General features: G+C 42.2%; 1 protein-coding gene across 33 annotated transcripts in view; it reads right to left on the bottom strand.

The window, feature by feature from the left end:
* Positions 1–22246, bottom strand: part of CTNND1 (catenin delta 1) — a 51520-nt gene that overhangs the window by 20584 nt on the left and 8690 nt on the right. For 15 of the 33 annotated variants that reach the window (XM_070563943.1, XM_070563956.1, XM_070563957.1 and 12 more), the window contains 2 exons: positions 3408–3524; positions 1889–2177 (listed from right to left, as the gene is read on the bottom strand). The exons of 5 other annotated variants lie outside the window; for them this stretch is intronic. In XM_070563943.1, the coding sequence (XP_070420044.1) occupies positions 1889–2083 (195 nt within the window). In that variant the 5' untranslated portion in view covers positions 2084–2177; positions 3408–3524. Of the gene's footprint in view, positions 1–1888; positions 2178–3407; positions 3525–6530; positions 6574–9494; positions 9594–22246 lie in introns of those variants that run through there. 13 more of the 33 variants (XM_070563946.1, XM_070563959.1, XM_070563965.1 and 10 more) reach the window with 5 other exon arrangements.

Raw genomic sequence — 22246 nt, 5'->3', positions numbered from 1 at the left:
AAGAACCACATCACTCTTTAGTCTTAGCACTTTCCCCTAAATTGGAATCAGGCCTGGAACTCTGGCAGAGCGGGTCTCTGGAACATAAGAATGCAAGCTCCATGAGGGCAGAGGGGTTTTTTGCTTTGTTTCATTTTTGGTCAGTTTTGTCCAATGATGTATTCTTAGTGCCTTGAACAGTGCCTGGCACATAAAAGGCACTCAAAAACTATTTGCTGAGTGAATAGCGGAGACTCAGATAAGTTCCCCATCACACAATCTTTTTGGAAAGCCATAAGAATACAAGAAAAGTTGGAAAGGCTAGGTTGGGGAGTTTCCAAAAGCGTTCTTTATTGTTCCATGCATCTTCATGCTCTACCACCATTGGAAACTCCCATACCAGGCAGCTTTTTAAAGAAAGAAGCAACAGATGAGTCTCTCTTTCCAAGTAGAAAGAAAACAAGTACCCCAACTCCCCTCAGGCAAATAGATGTCTCAACATCTTCATCACCAATTATTAGAGCCATAGAACACACATGAAAATGTCATCCTTAAATTGTTCTGTCTTAAATAGCAGAAAATAATCTGAGGACATTATACTACTACACAAAAATCCATTTGACTGCTCCTCTTCCAATAGAATACAGTGAGACCCAGTCACCTTGGGAGACTCTTCCCCCACCCTACTCCCATTACATAGGGAATGTAATGCTGCAGGGAGAGGAAGTTAAACATTACTTTCAGGAAGAAGGAAGGGTGTGGTTTCATGCTGAGCAGAAGTTAAAAATAAAAGAGAGAGAGAGAAACCATGTACTAAATCCTGGAATTCCCCACTACCTCCAAGCCTGAGCAGTCCTGCTCTCCTCTTTCAATATATGCCTCTCATCCCTAACCCTCTATTCTGGTTACCATAAAAATCCTAGGAACATTGCAAACCTACGATCACTGCCTCCAAATTCCTGATCATTCCCCAAGTGGAATTCAATCCTCTCATTCAACATGCATCTCAGCATGAGACCTTCTCTGTCTTAAAAAATAAATAAGTAATCAATGAAAAGGAGTATTGGAGCATGAGCACTCTTCTTAGTTCCCACGAGAGATTTCTTAAGATGCAATCTATCAGGCAATAATGCCTACTAGACACACACACATACACACACACAGACAAAAACCTCAGACAGATTACATCACAGCAAAGTCAGACTAGAGAAACCATAGGAAACACAAGATACTTCTCATTTCTAACACCAACTCTCCCAACTCACATCACAGAGTCGGCCAACCCAGAGACCACTGGCTCCTGTGGTTATTTGGGTTAAATAGCAGCATGATGCTCCCTCTCCAACTCTAACCAACAGAATTAACAATGACCCCTTCCTCCAAGACGTGATTTACACAGCCAACAAAAAGAGCACACTAGGACAACATGGAGCAGGGATACACCATTTATGGACAGTGCTACACCTTCTGAGCACAGGCTGTTCCCTGAGGGAGACTGAACTGGAGCTGAGAGGACAAGATGACCAATTTCCCCAACCACTAAGCAGGCATGTACTTTCCTGAATTTTTGAAACCAAGGGGGGGAAAAAATCAGAGAAAACAGAAGTAACTTGAATACCGCTCCAAACTATATGAGCTACCATTACTAGAAGTGCCTTCCCACACAGAAACCCCGCTCCAGCAAAACAGAGTCAGATGGATGCTTCTACAGATAAAACCACCCAACTCAGCACGGCAGCAATATTCCCTCTCTCTTAATCTGTATTTATCACCCCTAGAAAGATTCATCACGAAGCATGGTCACTGGACAGCCAACCACCACGAGAAGAGTCATATCCCAAGAAGGATCATAGCCTCTCTATGACCATGCCAAAGTCCTACCTGCAGGTCTGATGGAGAGAGGGGTTACCTGATGCCGGCGGGTGAGGGTGCCGTTGGCCATGAGTGGGTTGGCATCTTGTGGTGAGACCCGGACGCGTTCCAGTTGCGCCGAGACGTGGCGCCGTTCCTCCTCCAGCGCCCGGGTCAGCTTCTCAAACTGGGCCTCTTGTTCCTTCACAGAGGCCAAGATGCTGGCGGTCGACTCCACCTCTGAGTCGTCCATGAAGGTAAGGGGCGGAGCCGCCGCAGGGCAGGGTAAAAACTAAGGTGGATCACAGAGGGAGGAGGAAGGAGGGAGAAGGCCCCCTCACTTCACACTACCGGGAGAAGGTAAGAGAAAGGAGAGAAAAGGTCACAGGTCAGAGAAGACAGATGAATTATTAATCCCAGAGCCAAAGATGCCCTCTTGTGGTTTAACTGCAGTGCAGAAAGCAAGCCACCACCAAGCCTGGGAGCCCATCACCAGTGTCTGCTCAAGCAGGATCTTTGCCCACCACCCTTATTAACACCCCACCAGAAATAACTATCGAAAGGAAAGGTACAACTAGATCCAAGTCCCCACACTGTTAGTCTGGGAGGGAGAATGTGACTAAGGGCTATAGTCATGACATGAGATTAAAATTAGATCATTTTTCCCTAAAAAAATTTGCTGGCCTCAACTCAATGAAAGTTGAGACTCCACAGTACATACAAGCACTCACTGTCCTTAGGGGCAAAAGCCCCTTCTAGAAATAAGGGGGCAGTGCAGATCTTACTTAACCTCTCCCAGATCTGAACACTGAAATTGGTCTAATGGCAGCAAAATATACTAAATTAATATGGTAAGTTAAAATGCCAACAAGAAATGGAAGTAGTAAAAAACTTCCCACAAGCAAAGGCAGGAAACAAAACTAAGGTCCTCATATTTAATACATTTATGAAAGGGCCTTTCTACTTTTCCAAACTATACTATAATATTGAGGGCAAAACGTGTGCCTTGGCTAATGGAGATAAGAGAGCAACAGAACCCCAAAAATTCTATGTGTAAAAAGGCACCATTTTCAGTGGCCGTCACTTCTTTGAGTAGGAAAAGGAGCACTAGACTCAAACTATGAAATTGTCCCTCCAAGTGGATCATGTGCTAACCTCCAAACAGTCAGTGGTCAGAACTTCGTACATCTCTGCTATCCTGCTGAAAGCTCTAAACAGACCATATTTTTACCTCTTTCCTTATTCCAACTCAGGGTAAATATCCAAGTATCCAGAGGTTTCATGTGTACTATTTATATGTTAGTTATACAAAAATGAAGAGTTACCCATACCCTATTATAAAAATTGCAAGTTGGCTAGTAAATGGAGGGGCGCTGTAGTTATACTGTTGGACTTAAGAGAGAAACCCCATTACAAGTTGGCTATGGGAGGCTTTTTGGCCAGTCCAAAATATACCATGTTGAAAGGCTGGTTTTACAACAAACCTTCTCCCCTACTCTCCACCCTCTCACCAACCCCTCAAGAAAAAACACAAGTAAATTATTTTTTATTCTTAATAAACATATTTCCATACACACCTGTTAAGAGAAGGTCGTAACTGATTGGTTTAACACAGAACAGCCCAGTCTAGATTCAAAAAATCATGGGAGAAGCATTCCAGCCACCACAGCAAGGAGGAAGCAGGAAGGAGAGAGCTGCAGAAATATTTGGAGGAAAAACGGGAATGAGAGGAAAATAAAATATACCCAACACATTAAAAAATAAGAGGAGCAAGGGCAAGTATTGGGAGAAAGACAATCTGGGAATGGAAGGGAGTAATTTAAAATATGACTTGGAATTGCTTAATGTGACAAATGCCCTTTTGGACTTTGCTCTGTATTCAGATACCTCGACCCCAGATGCAGTTTTCATTAAAATCTAGATTCTACTGTAATGTCAGAGTTCCTGTATTTGTATTTCTGTACAGAACCAGGAGAAGGTTATAGTATGGATAAAAATTTACTTATACCCCCTCTTCCCAGCAACCAAATTGGAAAAAGAAAACTGCTTTTGGAATGCCCTTCCCCCTCCTTTATACCCCTAAGGCAGAAACCTCAAAGCCCAGTCCCAGCATGCCCACAAAGACATTGAGAAAGCAATGCAATAGTCGTGGTGGGGAAGACATGTGGGGACTAGCCTAGGCTGAGCCTTTTGCTTCAGTTCCCTTTCCCACGCTCCCCAGAGCCCCACCAAGCACAAATGCTCGGGCCTGTCTGCCTTAGAGTATATGCAGCATTCAGCAAGCAAGAGTACCCAGAGTAACCGATAAACAGGCGCCCAATAAACTCCTTAATTAATTTTCCATCACTAAGACTCCTTCCAGAGGATCCCCTCTCTAAATTCTTCCTACCCTGGCTCTGGGCTCCCACAATCACTTATCAACTCCTGTTCTTCCTTCAGTCCAAAGCCCCACTGTCGCTTTCTCATATCCCCACCCTACATTCTAAAAGGCCACTCGAAGGTCTTTAATAAGTACCCTTATAAAAAAAAAGTTGCTCCCTTTTCATTTCCATTGCTTCATTTTAAGCACTTGCCCTTATCCGCTATGTACAATGACCTATGAACCTTCCACACCAAGAGGACTCTGAGCTCAAGAGAGATTCTTCCAGTTCTGGGTTTCAACAGGGCCCAAACTGCAGTTACCACTGTGGCAGCCTCCACCCTATAATCTTCTTGGCTAATAAAAGCCCAAACTACCACTATTATGGCGCATACAGGGACAACACTCCCTGTTGCACAGATAAATTGTCATTCTGCCATAAATGGCCACTTTTTGCCCCCACAACTAATTCAATAACGGAAGTTAGGAAGGGTAGTACGGAAACTACCCAGGGCTCTAGGTCAGGAAGCAGTATCTTCTCCTACAACCACGGCCTTAAAAGCTGACCACCTGGCTCTAATTTGGAGAAGAGGACAACACAGTTAAGTAGGAAGAGAAGATCAGATTCCTAGGTCTAAAAGCATGGGGAGATTTTTCTGCCTGAAAGAGGACAGAAGCACAGGCTGTGTAGGATAGAATAGGACTCAGAAGACAGGTCCCAGTCCTGGCTCCACCGCTAGCCAACAACGGCACTAAGTCACTGCCATGTTCTCATCTGTAGGATGACAATACCACTAGCCCAGTGTAACTCAGAATTGCTGTGAGGATCAGGTGACATAATACGTGTTATACAAATGTGAGGTATTAAGTTGTTTCAAAGGTTAGTTTCTGTCTTCCAATTACATTACTTAATGCTAATGCCTCAGCCCAAAACTATTTTGTGAACCAGTAGAGGAAAATAACTGAATCAAGAGCATACCTGGGTTCTAAGGAGTGGACGAGCTGGTTTCCCTACTCTGACTCTATTTACTAGAGGTCCCACCTAGACCAGTGTTTCTGGGACATGGAGTGCTTCTGCCTTGCAGTTATCACAGCATTACACATTTGCTATAATAAGTTCTTGATTCCTTAACTGAAGTCTTAACAGTTTTTTACAGAGGAAAATAGGGAAGGTGAAAAGAACTAACAATTACTGAATGTTTTACATTTATTATCCTGGCAATCCTTACAACAACCCTAAGGAAATTTATCGCAAATGAGAAAACAGGCTCTAGGTGAGAAAATTTCCCAAGGTCTCAGTCAATAGCAAATTTTGAGGGCTGGCCCAGTGGTGCAGTGGTTAAGTTCGCACGTTCCGCTTTGGCGGCCTGGGGTTCACCAGTTCAGATCCTGGGTGCAGACCTACGCACCGCTTGTCAAGCAGGCGTCCCACATATAAAGTAGAGGAAGACAGGCATGGATGTTAGCTCAGGACCAGCCTTCCTCAGCAAAAAAAAAAAAAAAAAAAAAAAAACGGAAAGAAAAAAACAGCAAATTTTGAATTTAAACCTGTATCTATGCCATTCCAAAGCCTGTGTTCTCTTTCTACCACATGCTATCAAGTCCAAAAATACAAGCCCAGTATAAGATGGATGGCCCAGCCCTCTCCTCTACATCCCTTGAGAGTTTTCTTCCCAAACATCACCGGAAAAAGGGAAAAGAAAAGATTCCTATTTTTCTTTAGGTTAAAGGGTTATCCATAATGTCTACATAAAAGATATAAGTGGGAGAATGGAAATAAATGGAAGGAAAAAGAAAACATAAGTGGGGAAAGAGATTGAAGCTGTTAGGCAAGCTATAGTACACTGCCTCACAACTTAAGAGACTTGAAAAAAGCTGCTTCTACATGCCATACATATCATAAAAAATTATACTGTAAACCAGAATCTGCCATTAACCATTAACTGACTTTGGCAATTACAGTCAAGAAAGTCTTATGAGTCCAGACCAACACCTTTCCAAGCTTGCAACTTAATATTTTCAAATGCATCACACTTGCTCTCACTAAAAAAAAGACCACCAAGGAATTCCCAAAGCAGGGGTGGGGTGGGGGAGAGGGGTACGCATAAAGTGAACCCTACTATTCCCCTAAGACTAGATTTTTCTGAGAATAACTGGTTTTACTCTTAACAAGCCATAGGTCCTATAGACCTGAGTCTATAGCCAGGCTCCCACATTTAAGCAATGCCAATGGTAAAAGAATTCAAAACCAAAGGAAGTTAAATTGAATCAAATACCCAAAAGGATCAAACAGTTGGAAAATGCCAATCAGCTAGGAGCTGGGCAAAAAAAATTAACTTACCAATAGCAGAGTCTCTGGAATGATTTGTTCTACTGTAAAATGGCTGTAGAAATATAATTTGGAATTACGATTCTTAAAGGTTAAGAATATAGGCTTTGGGGGTCAGCCCCGTGGCTGAGTGGTTAAGTTCATGCACTCCGCTTTGGCGGCCCAGGGTTTCGCTGGTTTGGATCCTGGGCATGGACATGGCATCGCTCAGGCCATGTTGAGGCGGCGTGCCACATGCCACAACTAGAAGGACCCACAACTAAAATATACAACTATGTACTGGGGGGATTTGGGGAGAAAAAGCAAGGTGGGGGGGAAAGAAGACTGGCAACAGTTGTTCGCTCAGGTACCAATCTTTAAAAAAAAAAAGAATATAGGCTTTCGAATCAGACTGACTAGGTTCAAATTCCAGCTCCACTGCTTCCTAGTTATATGACTTTGGGTAAAATACCACTTAATCTCTCTAAACCTCAGGTTCCTTTTCTGTAAAATGGGAGAAATAAAATAGAGTGGTTGTGTGAGACGATCCACATAAAGTGCTTAGAAAAATGTCTTGACACAGAAAAAGCTATTAACATTGTTACTAATAAAAATACTACTACAAGAGCTAACACAAGGGACTAGAATTTTGGTGGTGTTGGTAGGACTTCTGAATAAACCACATGTCTCCACATGCTCCCCTCTCCCATTAAGTAGCCCTGTAAACTACAAGAATTCTCCACATTCTCAAAAGGAAAAACAAAATAAAATTCTAGACTAGGGGGCCAAAAGACAAGGATTTAAGTCCTGGCTCTGCCAAAAACTAGCTGTGAGACCCCGGAGAAGTTATAACCCCTTCACTTTCTATTATAGTCATGCGTCACATAATGACGACTCAGTACACCACGGACCGCATATACCACAATGGTACCACATCGCCTAGGTGCGTAGTAGGCTATACCATCAAGGCTTGTGGAAGTACACTCTATGATGTTCACACAATGATGGAATCGCCTAACAATGCATTTCTCAGAACGCTTCCCCTGTCGTTAAGCGACGCATGACTGTACTTTTCAGAGTTTAGCTTTAATGGGCTAATATATGAAAACTCTAGAAGGGTGACTCTGACCTCTCTCCTACCTCCATGCAGTTCAGATATCCAAAGACATGACCAGAATCAGGCAAGCAAGCCTCTGCATAAAGAGGAAAACTTATTTTTCCTGAGATAGAGAAGTCTAAACGCCACGAAATAGTCTGAGTTCTTGGGAAAGAAATTTTATCTTCTGTAATCAATCCCAAAGCCAGCTCTACTCCTTTCTTTCTATTTATTCATTATGAAATCAAAACCAATGTCACAAATTTATGCCCACTCTCTAAAAGCAATGATAAGCAAAGCTCCTCTTCCATGTCATTTTAGGGATTTCAAAAGATTTTTTTTTTTTTTTGAGGAAGATTAGCCCTGAGCTAACATCTGCTGGCAATCCTCCTCTTTTTGCTGAGGAAGACTGACCCTGAGCTAACATCTGTGCCCATCTTCCTCTACTTTATATGTGGGACGCCTACCACAGCATGGCTTGCCAAGCAGTGTCATGTCTGCACCCGGGATCCAAACTGGCGAACCCCAGGCCGCCGAAGCAGAACGTGCACACTTAACCACTGCGCCACTGGGCCGGCCCCTCAAAAGCTTTTTTAAAAAGCACACTGAGCTTCCTACTGAAGAATACCAATCAAAAAAATACAGCACCTGTAACACTACAGAAATGTATTACAGAACATTCAAGCCAAGAAAGGTGGGTCTTCTGGATACCTAAAAGGCATTTATTTGTCTTAACTGGCATTTGCCCCCAAATTCAAAGCAATTATTCCTGTTCAACCACACACACAGAAAATTGTGTTTTATTTTTAAATCAAAGGAATATATTCTGTCAGTAGTTTTTCTACGGCTTCTTATCACAAAGAGCGCTTGCACCAGAGTCCAAAGTCTAAGTACCCCACCCATCACTTGATATTCCACCATCTGAAGCTCAGTCATAACAATTCTAGTACTTCTCTCTTAGCTGGGAAGACACTGCCGTACTAATCCCGAGTGCCTGGACGTGATCTGCGTTAAGACCTAAAGAGAACTCTGCTCACTTCACAGTCTCATCTCAACTGAGTACTTCTCAGAGTTACAAAACTGATATTCCAGAAATGCCCGTCTTAGGTGTGAGCATTTTCTGTGCTTCCCTGGGGATCTGTTTTATGCTAGGCCCAGCTTCTCCACTTTAAGAGCACCCAAAAGGCTGACTGAAGGAGTCTTGCTTTCACAAGGACTGGATCTCACTGTGTCCACCCTGAATCTCTCTGATGAATTAAGGGAGTCTCTGGCAAACCACCCGCCTTTTAGGAAAGAGTGATACATTCTATCTTATCGGAGTTTCAGAGAAAAGAAGGAATTTAAAATAAATATATAAAAGTTTTTTAAAAATACTCCTTGTTAGAAGGAGGTTGAGCTGGCAATCTCTAGGCCAACAGGACACCTTAAACTTATTTCAGATTTAAAATCCTGACCCAAAGTTAACCGTCAGGATTTAAAGTTTTTACTATGACTTTAGAAGAAAAATCACCTCCATCATCATGACCCTAAATTCAGAAACCAGATGGAACACGCTTCTTGCTTTCTTTTCCCCTCCCCCAGTAATCTGTGAACCCCCCAAACCATACCATACTAAAATGGCTAAATGCTGGACAGGCTTTCAAGCAAAGGAAGGGTGTGGCTCTCAGCTAGTGAGGGGGCCCAGGACTGAAAGGGAATGGAAAGAAACAAAACCTGCTTCTCTCTGGAGCATGTGTGACACACACACAGGACTGGTCTAACAAGTCCGTCTGATCTCTCAGGCCAGGCTGCCTCCTTCTCCTCCCCCATGACCCACGTGCCTTTCCAAGGCCCTCCACTGGGACAGATTACACGGAATTTTCTCTAGATCCTGGGAGTCTGAGACACACTGTGTTACTTACCTGAATCCCTGTTGCAACCTTGCCAAAGGCGCCTCACCTAACCTTATAAGGAGAAAGCAGAGCTTTAGGGAGAGGCCGATAAGGAAACAAAGATAAAAGGGAGGGGCAAAAAAGAGAGGGAGGTGTCAGACTAGAGGAAGGGGAGAGGCCAAATGCCTTTCTCCTTCCTACAAGAGGAGGGAGAAAAAGAGAGGGAGGTCAGGTACAGAAGGGGAAATGAGAAAGTCTAATCAAAATGGAAAGGTATTGTTTAACTCTTGTGTCATAAAAGAAAAATCCTAAAATTAGCCAGGATACCTTAAACCCTTCCCTACCCTAGGGTAGGGGAAAAAAAAATTCATGGAAAAAAAGCTTAACCTTAGGGTTTTCTAGAGGTCACCCAACTGTTTGAGCTCAAATTCCTTTTTTTAAAGAGGCAGCTTTTCACTAAACCCCCTTACTTTCTATCTATGGCACTCCCACCATCTCTTTGCCCATCATTTGAAGACAACTTGGAAAAGCTGAAAGCATGGAACTGAGTCATATTTACACAGTCCTGCCTCCTCAAAGCCCTGAAGAAAGCAGTAAGACACCTCTTCCATCAGATTTCAAGTACACCTCCCTTTTGAAAGAAAGAATAGAGCGAGGTGTGAGTCTATGAGGAAATCAGAGAAAGTGTTCAAGTCCTATCTCAGCTATAGGATAGCTAACTGAAGGAAATGTTTCTCCTTATCTAAAAGAAAGAAGAAAATCTGGGGCCGGCCCGGTAGCGCAGCAGTTAAGTTCGCACGTTCCGCTTTGGCGGCCCAGGGTTCGCTGGTTCGGATCCCAGGTGCGGACATGGCACCGCTTGGCAAGCCATGCTGTGGTAGGCATCCCACATATAAAGTAGAGGAAGATGGGCACAGATGTTAGCTCAGGGTCAGTCTTCCTCAGCAAAAAGAGGAGGATTGGCAGCAGATGTTAGCTCAGGGCTAATCTTCCTCAAAAAAGAAAGAAAGAAAGAAGAAAATCTGACCTTCCAGGGGAAGAAAAGTTGCGAATTATTAATTATTGATCTTCTACTATAAATTATCACGCATAATCTTCTCAACAATTTCTGAGGCAATGTTGGCCTCTTTTTATAGATGAGTAAACTGTACATCAGAAGCATTCAGTAACCTGCCGAGGTCATATAGCTAATGGAAACACATCTGTTCCACTCCAAGTCCATGTTCCTTGTCCTTGATAGAGAGAAAGGAGTATGAACTTTCTATGCTTCTTGTGGTTAGAAGTCATTCTAACTCAAATAGAGAAATTAACCAAAAGTAAACTTTTAGGGGAGGAGTGGAAGGAGGTAGGAGAGGCTGGGGTGCAAGCACCTAGACCTTTGGGTCTTACCTTCACATTAAAGAACAAGACCTTACTCACAGTTCCGTGGAAGAACAGCTTGCAATCTACCTCAGATTTCCCATTTTATACAGAACAAGAACTCAGGAGGGAAGGTGCAAGGGACAAAAGTAGTATAACTTTGTACAAAATGACCTACCTTTCCAGTGGAAGGCCTCCTCTAGAAATCTGGCCACATACCACATTCTCTAATCACCCCCACCTCAAGGGAGAAAATCTAATCACAAATATCCCTACTCTAATTTTTAATGTGACATCTCACTAAACCAAAAGCAGAGATCAGAGTTGGGGTGGGAGACAGAAGGAACTAGAAGGAGGGAAGACTGTGCTAGCCAGCATCAGCACAGAGTGGAGGGATTGTTCTAGCGGTATGTTAGCAATCTGCCTCTAGGGCAGCTGTCCTCCTGGGCATCAAAGGCCAGTTTGTGTGTGTGCTCAGGGACTAGCCAGCTTGGCAAGAAGTTGAGGACTCAGCCACCCAATCTGCAAAGCAAGAAGAGATGCCTGTTTCACAGCTGGAATGGCGTGCAGGGAAAACACAAAACAAGGGGAAAAAGAAAGGAGGAGGGGAACATTGAGTGCTACAGGTGCTATTTCAGTCTAGACAGAGGCGGGAAAAATCCTAGGAACTACCAACCATCCTCTAGTTAGTGCAAAGAGAGAATTGCCAGTACCTCTCAATACTGAAATCAAAGAATGGGTAGGTTTCTCTAGCTCTGTGTGTAGTAGGGGGTACCAATTAGAAGGATGAGACCTAGAATGTAAAGCCCCAGCATTGCCTGTTTCTCTCTGTCCCTTTCAGACCCAACAAGGCATCTTAAATATATATACAGTAAAAAAAAAAACATACAAATAAACATCTATCTCCTTCTAGAATTCCTTTCCTTAATTCCTTAATTAAATCCTAGAGATTTATAAATAATAGAAGCACACACAAAACTCAGTGAGATCCCCAATTCTAAGAGATCGGGGCCATTTATATAACTCAAGTGCTAAGATGCAAAAGGCCACAGTCAGAATTCACACTCCCTAATCCCTCAGAGTAGCTAGACGCTCTGAGACCCATTAGACACACAAAGGCTGCTCTCTTCTCAGTAGAGCCCTGTAGCAGAGCTGCTCTCCAGGGACAAAGAGATTTCACAGGAGAACCACAAAGACATCGCCCCTCTCCGTTCCCCCACTCCCAGCTTTCTCACTTCCTGTCACAGTAGCACCAGACCACAGTCTCCCAGAAACAAACAAATACAAAGTGCTGGATTCTGGGCTGCAGGCCAACCACATTCCAGGGCATCCTGTCTACCAATCACCAGCCAGAGCTCCCACTTTGCCCTGCTCAGTTCCTTATCATGTTCGGGAAAACAACCCTCCTCCCTGCTCCAAGCCAACACTACATAGGACAAAGCTCAGGCCTTTAAGAATCAGCAGAAAGATACTGTGTGTGGATCTAAGGGTTCAGAGGGGGTGAGGGGATTTTTAAGATTCCTACTTGGCAAATTTCTTCACTTTGGAGGCACTCTACTGGGGATTTTAAAGCTACTGCTGCTATTATACTCAGCTCAGCAACATGTGATACTTTCCAAAGAAAGCTTCATCATGGCAATCTGATCGCCAATCTAGATTCAGTCAATGGACTATTCCCACCTGGAGAACTACTTTAGGCCACATCCTCTGTCACCTTCTCTATCACCCTTTTCCACTGTTTTCAAAGTCTTTCAAACTCTTTTTCCCCACAGCCATAAAGTTGATTGTAAGAGGCCCCACAGAAAACAAACAAAGGCAGCAGACTCCACCCTACAAAGAGGCAGGATAGGCACCAGCAGGTGCTGGGAGCAAAGTTCCCTACTTCCCTAGGGGATGAGAGGCAGACCACTAGGAATTGCACAGTAGCCCTGGGAGCAAAGAGGTCAAGACAGCAATCTCAGCTTTTCCTACTCAGTACTCCCCCTGGAGTGGGTCAGGGGCTGTAGATTTGGAATCTTGTCAGAAAAGAAAGCCTCCCTTCCTAATAAGGTCCTTGGCTGATTCCAAGAATGGGATGAATGATACATTTTTCTGTTATCTTGTACAAGCCCACTGGATGTTAGCCCTAACCCCCAGAAGCAAAGATGCAGATAGAAGTCAAGCTCTAATAGCCAGAGATTTTTGAAATCCAAAGAAGGAACACCCTTTACCCAAAGGGCTCAAATTTCCTTGCAAAAAGCATAGCACTAGGCTCAGCACAGAGTTCTCCAACCAGAAGATCATTCTAAGCAACTAACTAGTAACATGCTATCATTTCTCATCTTTTCTCCTCTCTTCCTCCTTGACTCCTTCCCCCTTCTTGGATCTGCTAAAAGCACACTGGGCTGAACCCTGATTGAAACAGTACATGATGCAAAGGAGCTAAGTCTAAAACAGCAAAATTCAGAAAGAATTAATCTATATCTGGATCTGATATAACCAGGTAGAAAGACATGGGGCAGGGGCCGGCCCTGAGGCCGAGTGGTTAAGTTTGCATGCTCTGCTTCAGCAGCCCAGGATTTTGCCAGTTCGGATCCTGGGCGTGGACATGGCACTGCTCATCAAGCCATGCTGAGGTGGCATCCCACATGCCACAACTAGAAGGACCCACAACTAAAAAAATATACAACTATGTATCAGGGGGCTTTGGGGAAAAAAACGAGAAATAAAAAACCTTCAAAAAAAATTTTTAAATAAATTTTAAAAAATAAAGAAAGAAAGAGATAGGGCAGGGATATACACAATAGTCTGCCATTCTAAGGCTGGATAGAAAAGAGACTATTTAGGGGCCAGTCCAGTGGCACAGCGGTTAAGTTCACACCTTCCGCTTTGGTGGCCTGGGGTTCGCCAGTTCAGATCCCAGGTGTGGACCTACACACCAGTTGTCAAGCCATGCTGTGGCAGACATCCCACATACAAAGTAGAGGAAGATGGGCACAGATCTTAGCTCAGGGCCAGTCTTCCTCAGCAAAAAGAGGATTGGAGGCAGATGTTAGCTCAGGGTTAATCTTCCTCAAAAAAATAAATAAATAAAAAGAGAATATTTAGCAACACTATATTTTAGAACAGAACTTCAACAGCAGGGCCTAGTTACTGCAAACTCTATCGTGGAAGCACACCAAAACCAAAGTGTAAGATCTCGTACCTAGCACTGAATCAGACTAATTCCCTTTTTCTCTCAAGAGTAACTGAAAAATAATTACAATTTCAGTATTCTTATCCAATTCTCCCTCATTCATAGCCCAAGACAAATAAATCAGTCAATTAAGTACCATAGTGTGAGGCAGATATACAAAAAGCAGATAAAAATAGTAGAGTCAAGAAGGGGGCTGTTCGGAGATACTTTCAAAAGAGTTTTTTAAAAGGAGGGTTAGAAAAGACACACCCCAGACAGAGAACTGGACACACCCTTATCAATGCTGCTGCTGCTGCTGCTGCTGCTCCAAAAGGATGCTTGGCGAGTTCTCAACCTCAAACTGAACAGGTGAGACAGAAAGGAGTGCTGACTCAGAAATACAGTCACCCCAGCGTGTGAGGGAGGGAAGGACACCAGTACAGCCAAGCAATTACAATTCATATTACTTCACCAGAGGTGCTGGTTCTAACTCTATCTAGCTGTTCGCAGACATGTTTAGAAAACCTAACCAACTGAATAATGAATAAGGAAAAAGTCAACGGAGGGGCCTAAGACTTAAGCTGAATACTCAATGGTTGAAAATCTAACTTCCCACATACCTCTTTCTCTCCAAATCAGGCCCAAAGCTGAAAGAATTAGAGGGAGGGGAGGCAGAGAAAAGAATGTGACTGGGAAAGGTTTAGCTACATTCCAACTAGCCAACATCCCACATAGTATTAAGAGTGCCTGAGAATCCAATCCCACTACATGAGAGTTGCTGGGACTCCGCTAACACACATCCAATTCCTCTGTCACCCCCCACCCCCAAACACTCTGAAAAGAAGCGTAATTGAGATAGCTTGATGAAAGCACCAGCTGTTTCCACCACTCTCCCTTCCCCCAACCCCAGAGACCACAGTTCAAACTCACATCAAACACTTAATACAATTGACTGGCCAGTAGGAAGGAGAAGCCTGGACTAAAATAGCAGGAAGAATGCCAACTGGCCCCACTTAGAAGGAATGCTTTCTTGGCTCAATTTAAAAATTTGAAACCTCTGTCATCCACTCCCCTCTGCCCAGTTATGTTCTCCTTTCCACAACCTACCCTCCTTCAGTGTCAAATGGATTTCAGTTTCTTCTCTACAACTCCTTGATCTATTTTCAAATGTCAAGGAATACAGAGGAGATATAAGGCTGAATGTAAAATAGTGTCTGGGAGATTGGAAGGCTTCCTGGACTGCAACAGCCAAACCTAGCAGAGGGCTCCCACATAAGGGGGGTAGGGGCGGCCTGGCCCAGTGAGGCAGTGGTTAAGTTCGCACGTTCCACTTCGGTGACCCAGGGTTTGTGGGTTTGGATCCCGGGTGTAGACCCACGCACCGCTTGTCAAGCCATGCTGTGGCAGGCGTCCCACATACAATAGAGGAAGATGGGCACGGATGTTAGCTCAGGGCCAGTCTTCCTCAGCAAAAAGAGGAAGACTGCCAACAGATGTTAGCTCAGGGCTAATCTTCCTCAGAAAAAAACAAAAGAAAAGGGCAAGGGGACAGGAGCCCAAAGCACCCATCCCTGTGTTTCAAGTAAGGAAAGAAAGGAGCGAGTGTTATGCTTCTGCACTTGAACATTGATGGTAACCTGACTTTCCAAGGCATGAGTAGCCAGTTACAAGTATTAACGTGGGGCTGGCCCCATGGCTGAGTGGTTAAGTTCGAGCGCTCCGCTGCAGGCGGTCCAGTGTTTCGTTGGTTCCAATCCTAGGCGCAGACATGGCACTGCTCATCAAACCATGCTGACGCAGCGTCCCACATGCCACAACTAGAAGGACCCACAACAAAGAATATACAACTATGTACCGTGGGGCTTTGGGGAGAAAAAGGAAAAAAATTTTTTTAAAAATCTTGAAAAAAAAAAAAAAAGTATTAACATGATCAACCCCTCCCCCACCCATACTCTAAGTTAGCCAGAGTTAGCCAAGGAGGAAGGGAAGGAAGCCAGCACTTCCTTTTCAGACAGGAAGTAACATTGGCCCTTCCTGTTGCATTTTAAACAAATTGTCCAGCTGAGTTTAATGCTAACATCCTCTCCTGAATTTGTTCCACAATTTCAAAATGGGGAGAAAAAATAGAGATATGGTCTAAAATTTCCCTTCCCCTTAACAGGCAAGTCCTCCAAACCATGCTAAGTGCTAGCATAACACCCAAATCAGGCAGTGACATCTGTAATTCCAAAACAATACAAGATACAGAGGTAGAAACCTTCAAATTAGCCACCTTCTCACAATGTCTACTACCTGAACTATTCTCCTCTACTTCTCGTATTAATTAACCACTCACCTAAGAAATCACATAGATATGTAGCTTTACTCAAATGTTCAGGTTTTGTGGTCCTCAAACCTCAGTGACCAGAATCACCTGGGAAGCTTTTCTAAAAAATACAATACATCAAGCCAGCCCTGATGGCCTAGCGGTTAAAGTTTGGCACACTCTGCACTCCATCTCAGTGGCCCAGGTTCAGTTCCTGGGTATGGAACCACACCACTCATCTGTCAGTAGCCATGCTGTGGTGGCAGCTCACCTAGAAGAACTAGAACTTCCAACTATACACAGCTATGTACTGGGGCTTTGCAGCGGGGTTGGGGAGGGTGATAAAAAAGGAGGAAGATTGGCAACAGATATTAAAGTAGGGTGAATCTTCCCCTGAAAAAAAAAAAAGCACAATCTCCCAAGTCTACCTCCCCATCCCCTACAAATCAATTTATGGACGGAATACTGAGAATTCATATTTTTAAAAAGCCCTCAAAGTGATTCCAATAGTCAGCTGTTGGGAACCACTGTACTGGCCTATCCCTGACAACCCTCTGACCACCACATTCCTCTGGCAGAAACGGCACTGATTACAAAATACATTATTTGGGCCTGCTTTACTGTTCACCAGACAGCTCAGATCATTGTTTGGTCTGGATTAGAGTCTCTTTGAAAGCATGGATTTAAATATAAGGATGGCTGGAATGACACAATCCTAAATCCTATAACCTGGACTCAGACCTAGACGAGCAGTCTCACTTCTTTGGAATCCTGAGTTGCTACATTGGAGGATATCCCTATTTAGATTGCAGATTGGACAAGTGGATTATTTTTAAAATGACTTAGTTTCCTCCAAGGAACAAAGAGCTGTGTCACATATTTAAAGATTGGTTCCATATTCCATCCCAAAAGAAGTCCAAAGTCCTAAAGCTAGCATTCAAGACCCTAGATAATTCTAGCCCAGTTGACAATATAATAGAAATAACCAGAAACTCTGGATTCAAGTGTTACCTCTGATACTTATCCAAGAAAATCACTTTAACTTCTGGTTTGAGTAAGAGCAAATGAGTAGCAAAATGTTTTTAGAAGAACCATAAAGAGAAATATCTTCACAAGGAAGCATGTATCACTAAAGATTTAGGAAAGATGAATGGCATTGAAAGACATACTTTCAAGACAACTACAACATCCATAAATGCTGAAGTAATACATATCAAGCAGTTATTTAAAGCAACTTCAAAATTTGGGGGTCTATGATTGCCTAGAGTACTTCCTATGCAAGATAATACAGTTACCTGACCAAAAGAGAGGGAGACGGAAGAGAAAAAAATGTTTCTGGATTGAGGTCATCTCCCAAGGACGGTATTAAGTAACAGGATGACAACTAGGTATAATTAAAAGGAAGAATAGAGGGTAACCAGGTCAAGTTCCAGGGCTAAACTTCAAACTAAGAGAGAGAGATGGAGACAAAGAGACTCTTTAACTGAGAGACAGACTAGCTAAACCAGAAATCTTGAGAGGGAAAGTAAGAATGGGTGATTCAAGTACTCTGGTAATCAAATATCCTGTTACTGTCATATATGGGGCTGTCATAGGACAGCAATCACTAAATAGCTGGTGCTTCTTCCTCAGTCCTACCAAAGTCAACCAGGCCAAGTGGCTCAGTACATACTTTAATAACACTGACTGCTTGAACATACATATGGAAAGGGAAAGCAGACATACAGTTAGTTATTGGGGATGATCATCTCCCCTGATGTGCAAGACAGATATGGATTTGGTGACCTATAAAGTAGTCCCTGAAGCCATTAAATCCCAATGATTAGGGTTTTGGGAAAGCAGGAGCTTTTTGGTCAAATGAGGAAAAAAAAAAAAAAAGCAGCAGATAACTGGGGCAGGCACAATATTTGGTCAAAAGCACATAAACCAAACCAACAAATACACTCAAAAGGAAACTGTACCAGATCTGGGCTGTCACTTCTGTTCACAGAAAACTGACTATGTAGATAAGAAGGTGAAGAAACACTATTTCTCTGGGGAAGAAAATTTTAATCTCACTTCCCAAACACATACAAGCTTATTCTCAGTAGTTGCCCCACTAATTATCATTCTCCAAGACAAGGGTCATCAACCTATGCAAAATCTGCCACTCTGCAAATTACTTGCTGACTATACTCACATGGAGCTTCTGCAACGGGACAAAGATGGAGGCTAGGTCAGGTGTTGCCTCAACTGCTTACAAAGAATACACAAAAAAAACTGCTAAGAGCTGCTGTCTCTGGGGTCTGAAGTGAGGCGGAGACAACTTTTCTTTGTACTGTACAGTGCACGACAAGGTCCTGTATTATCTCCCCTTCCTCCCAACCCACATCTCATTGGACCTCCCTGAACAGGCTACTTCTTCCCACATCTCTTGCTCACTGGTAATAACCAGCCTCAGGGCCTTTGCACTTTCTACTTACATCTACATAACTCAACCCTCATTTCTTTTAGGTCTCTCTCAAACAAATCTTAAAAGTGAGGCCTTCCCTGACCACTCTATATTAAAAAACCTCACTCCCACCCTGGCACTTCTTATTTACCACCCTACATATTCTGCTTTATTTTATTCTTCATAGTATTATCACGCTCTGACATACTATATATTTACTTACTTATTTATTATTTATCTCTTTCAACTAGAATGTAAGCTCTGTGAGGTCTAGTTGGTATACTGTTTATTCCAGTGCACAGCATCCAGCAGGCTCTAAAATTTCTTTCAAATAAATGAAGACATTTTACTTTCTCAATGAAAACAAAAGTTAAATCTTAGAAAAATAAATCAACTTTGTTTCATTTTTCTTTCTATACTTTTTTTCTAATTGTGATCCTAGGCCCATCAACTGGGGTCTCCTGTAGCCTCACCTGCAGATTTGGCTAATCTTCAGCAGAGTAGACATTCAAATGGCCAGCTTGGCTCTGGTTACAAAGCAGTCAACAGAGAGTAGAACAGCAGAGAGGTTACAGAACTCCCTCTTCATTCCAACAAAGAAACAGTGGAAACAAATCAGATTGGCACCAACTTCTCCTTTAAAATAGACTATACTCTATTTTAAAAGTGTGCTGAATATACACCAGCTATTTTATTTCAATGAGATTTACTTCACTTGCAATGAAATGGGAACTGTAGGTGCTCTGATAAAGGTATTGAAAAGCTGACCTAGTTTCTATAACATCTTATGTCCTCAACCATCAGAATATATTTAGGTTTCTTAAAAAATAAGCTCCCTAAAAGAAAAATCTTTTCACCCCGGAGACTTCTCAACACGATCCTGCATGCCAATATAGAACAACATGGGAAGCACATATAAAACTGGTAACTTACTCTGGGAAAAGTAAATTTCTTTCGCTTTACTGTCAGCTGAATCAAAATGAGTAATTAATTAATAAATGTGGATGAGATCTGAAAGTCAAAAAGACAAAAACTAACCTGAATTACTAGAAGAAACCAACCTTCTTGGATCACAACAATTAATCCTAATCTAGATCTAATTGAAATCAACCAGAAGCAGAATCCTAAAACTTGTACCTTTAGCACGAGTACAATTTATTCTATAATAAGAATCAGAAATTTCTTCCATATTAAATGTTAGTGAGGCAAAGTGATGCCCATGAAGACCACCAACCTAAGGGGAATAAAAGATAGGGGAGGCAAACAGGGAAAGGGAGACACCACAGAACAGGAAAGCCAACAAAATGGAGAAAACACAGGAGAAATCAGTAGAGGGAAATATGGGTTTACAAAAATGCGGAGAGCTGGGGGAGTTATGATAGGAAGCTATGGAGCGCCAATAGAAATTAGTTTAAACACCATTCAGAACAGTAGTTTCACGGGTTATTTAGTATGAAGGGAAGGAAAAAAGAGGAAAACTTTAGAGTGGAGGAAGCCTAAAAGTTTCCAAGTAAGGCTGCATCTAACACATATATTTCCCACAGTCCACAGTTCGGCTTTTCCACATATAAGAGGAGACCTCTTTCTTAGAAGCACACTGTTCACAGGAAGCATTGATGAACTCAAAATTTCTGCATGTCCCAAGTTTGCAAACATCCATAAATAAGGGTTGAAAATAGAGAATGATGTTTTCTGGATATAAAAGAGAGAGATTTACTTCAAGAAAAGGGAGAGTAAAAGCCTGCCTTCATTTCTATGTAATTTACTTCTCGTACAATCATTCATACTGAATGTTATCCTCCAAAATTCTGGTTGGACAAGTAAGATTTCAAGGTAAAGAATCTGGTTCAAACTCAAGAATAATAAACCCAAACAAAGCTTTTTCAAGCCATTCTCTGCCAAAATTAAGGTTTACCTTTGGATGCTAGAGTTTGGTCTGTCTCTTATAGATACAAAAAGGTGGGAAAAACTTCTATCGCTTTTTTTCCCTAAAATATCCAAATCTCTGAAGAAATTAGTGCACGATATTCAAGTTTTGCCACCTGTTTCTCTTCCCCTACTCACACCTCACTTTACTGTATTAAAAGTTATCCATGCCCATAAAACCTTTATCTTGGACAACCCTACCCATAAAACTCCCCAAACTTGACTATTACTAAAGACACTTTTTTCCCCATTAAAACAAAAAAGCAAGTTAGTTTACCCATTCAGAGAGCCCATTTCTTCTGAATATAAACATCCATATTTACCATGTAGTCTCAGGTTTTAAGAGATCTTAAAGGGCATTTATTCCAACAGACAAATGATGTTTGAATTCATTTAATGCTTTAATTCTAATAGCAAACAATTGCAAGGTATTCCCATGAGGTGGGCACCATTCTATGAATTTTACATATATTAAATCACTTAATTGTCACAGCAATCCTATGAGAGTTAATATCATTGTCCTCATTTTACAGACAAGGAGATCAATGCATAGAGCAATTAAACAATTTGCCCAAGGTTACACAGCTAGTAAGTGGCAGAGCAAGAGTTGAACTCAAGCAGTCTAGCTCCAGCATCCATGCTCGTAACCATATGCTAAGCTGTCTTGCCTCTCCATATTTGTGGAACTCTCAGATTGGAAATTCCCTGTTTGGTCATATATCAATCAAACAATATAGAACAAAGCATTTGTGGCAAAATGTTAACAATTGGTGAACATTACTAGTGAAATAGGTGAAAGAAGGGTATACAGGGAGTAACCGTGCTATTCTTGTAACTTTCCTGTAAGTCTGAAATTTTTTCAAAATAAAAAGTTAAAAGTTGCTTTTATCATCACATAATGAGACATGTTTTGAGAAAGTGATGAGCAAATTATCTACTGGCCAGCAAAGAGGGCTTTAAGAAAAGAAAACTCTGGATCCTTATAATGTCCCCACTATATGCCTGATCTAAACGGCACACACCACTCAGCCCACACCAGTCGGCCACAGGCCCACTGAAGGACTCACTGGAGAGGAAGTGGCCCTAAAAATGGGGAACACTGGTCCTGAAACAGAATAGTAAATGTGGGCACTGTTCGCAGTGCTTAATATATAATAATCAACAACATGCAATTATTCCAAGTAGAATTAGGGGAAAAAATTACTTCCAAAAATATATTATAAAACATAACTAAATACAAACCAATCCATATTTCTCTTATTAGTTCTGACCAGACAGGCATTCTTCCCTCTTTACAATATTCCTGCCAGACTATATCAATGCTTTCTACTGGAAATGTGGGAGGCAGCTGCATTTAAGCAAAGCAATCCCTATTTCAGCTTCTTATGGTATTTAACCCCTTTTTCGAGGGAAGAGAACATGAAATCACATACAGAATACCTAACCTACGGTTCATTCCTTTAGGCATGTTTCTTGTTACTATTATTCTAAATTGTCCATGAAAATTAATTTGGATTCTTAAACTCATAAACTTCCCATACATTTTGTGAACGAAATCTCTTGAAGATTCACAGTGGAAGCAGTGACAAAAAATACAGTGATATCTA

The sequence above is a fragment of the Equus przewalskii genome, chromosome 11, assembly GCF_037783145.1.
Source record: "Equus przewalskii isolate Varuska chromosome 11, EquPr2, whole genome shotgun sequence".
NCBI lineage: Eukaryota > Metazoa > Chordata > Mammalia > Perissodactyla > Equidae > Equus > Equus przewalskii.
This window is presented reverse-complemented; position numbering and strand designations above follow the sequence as displayed.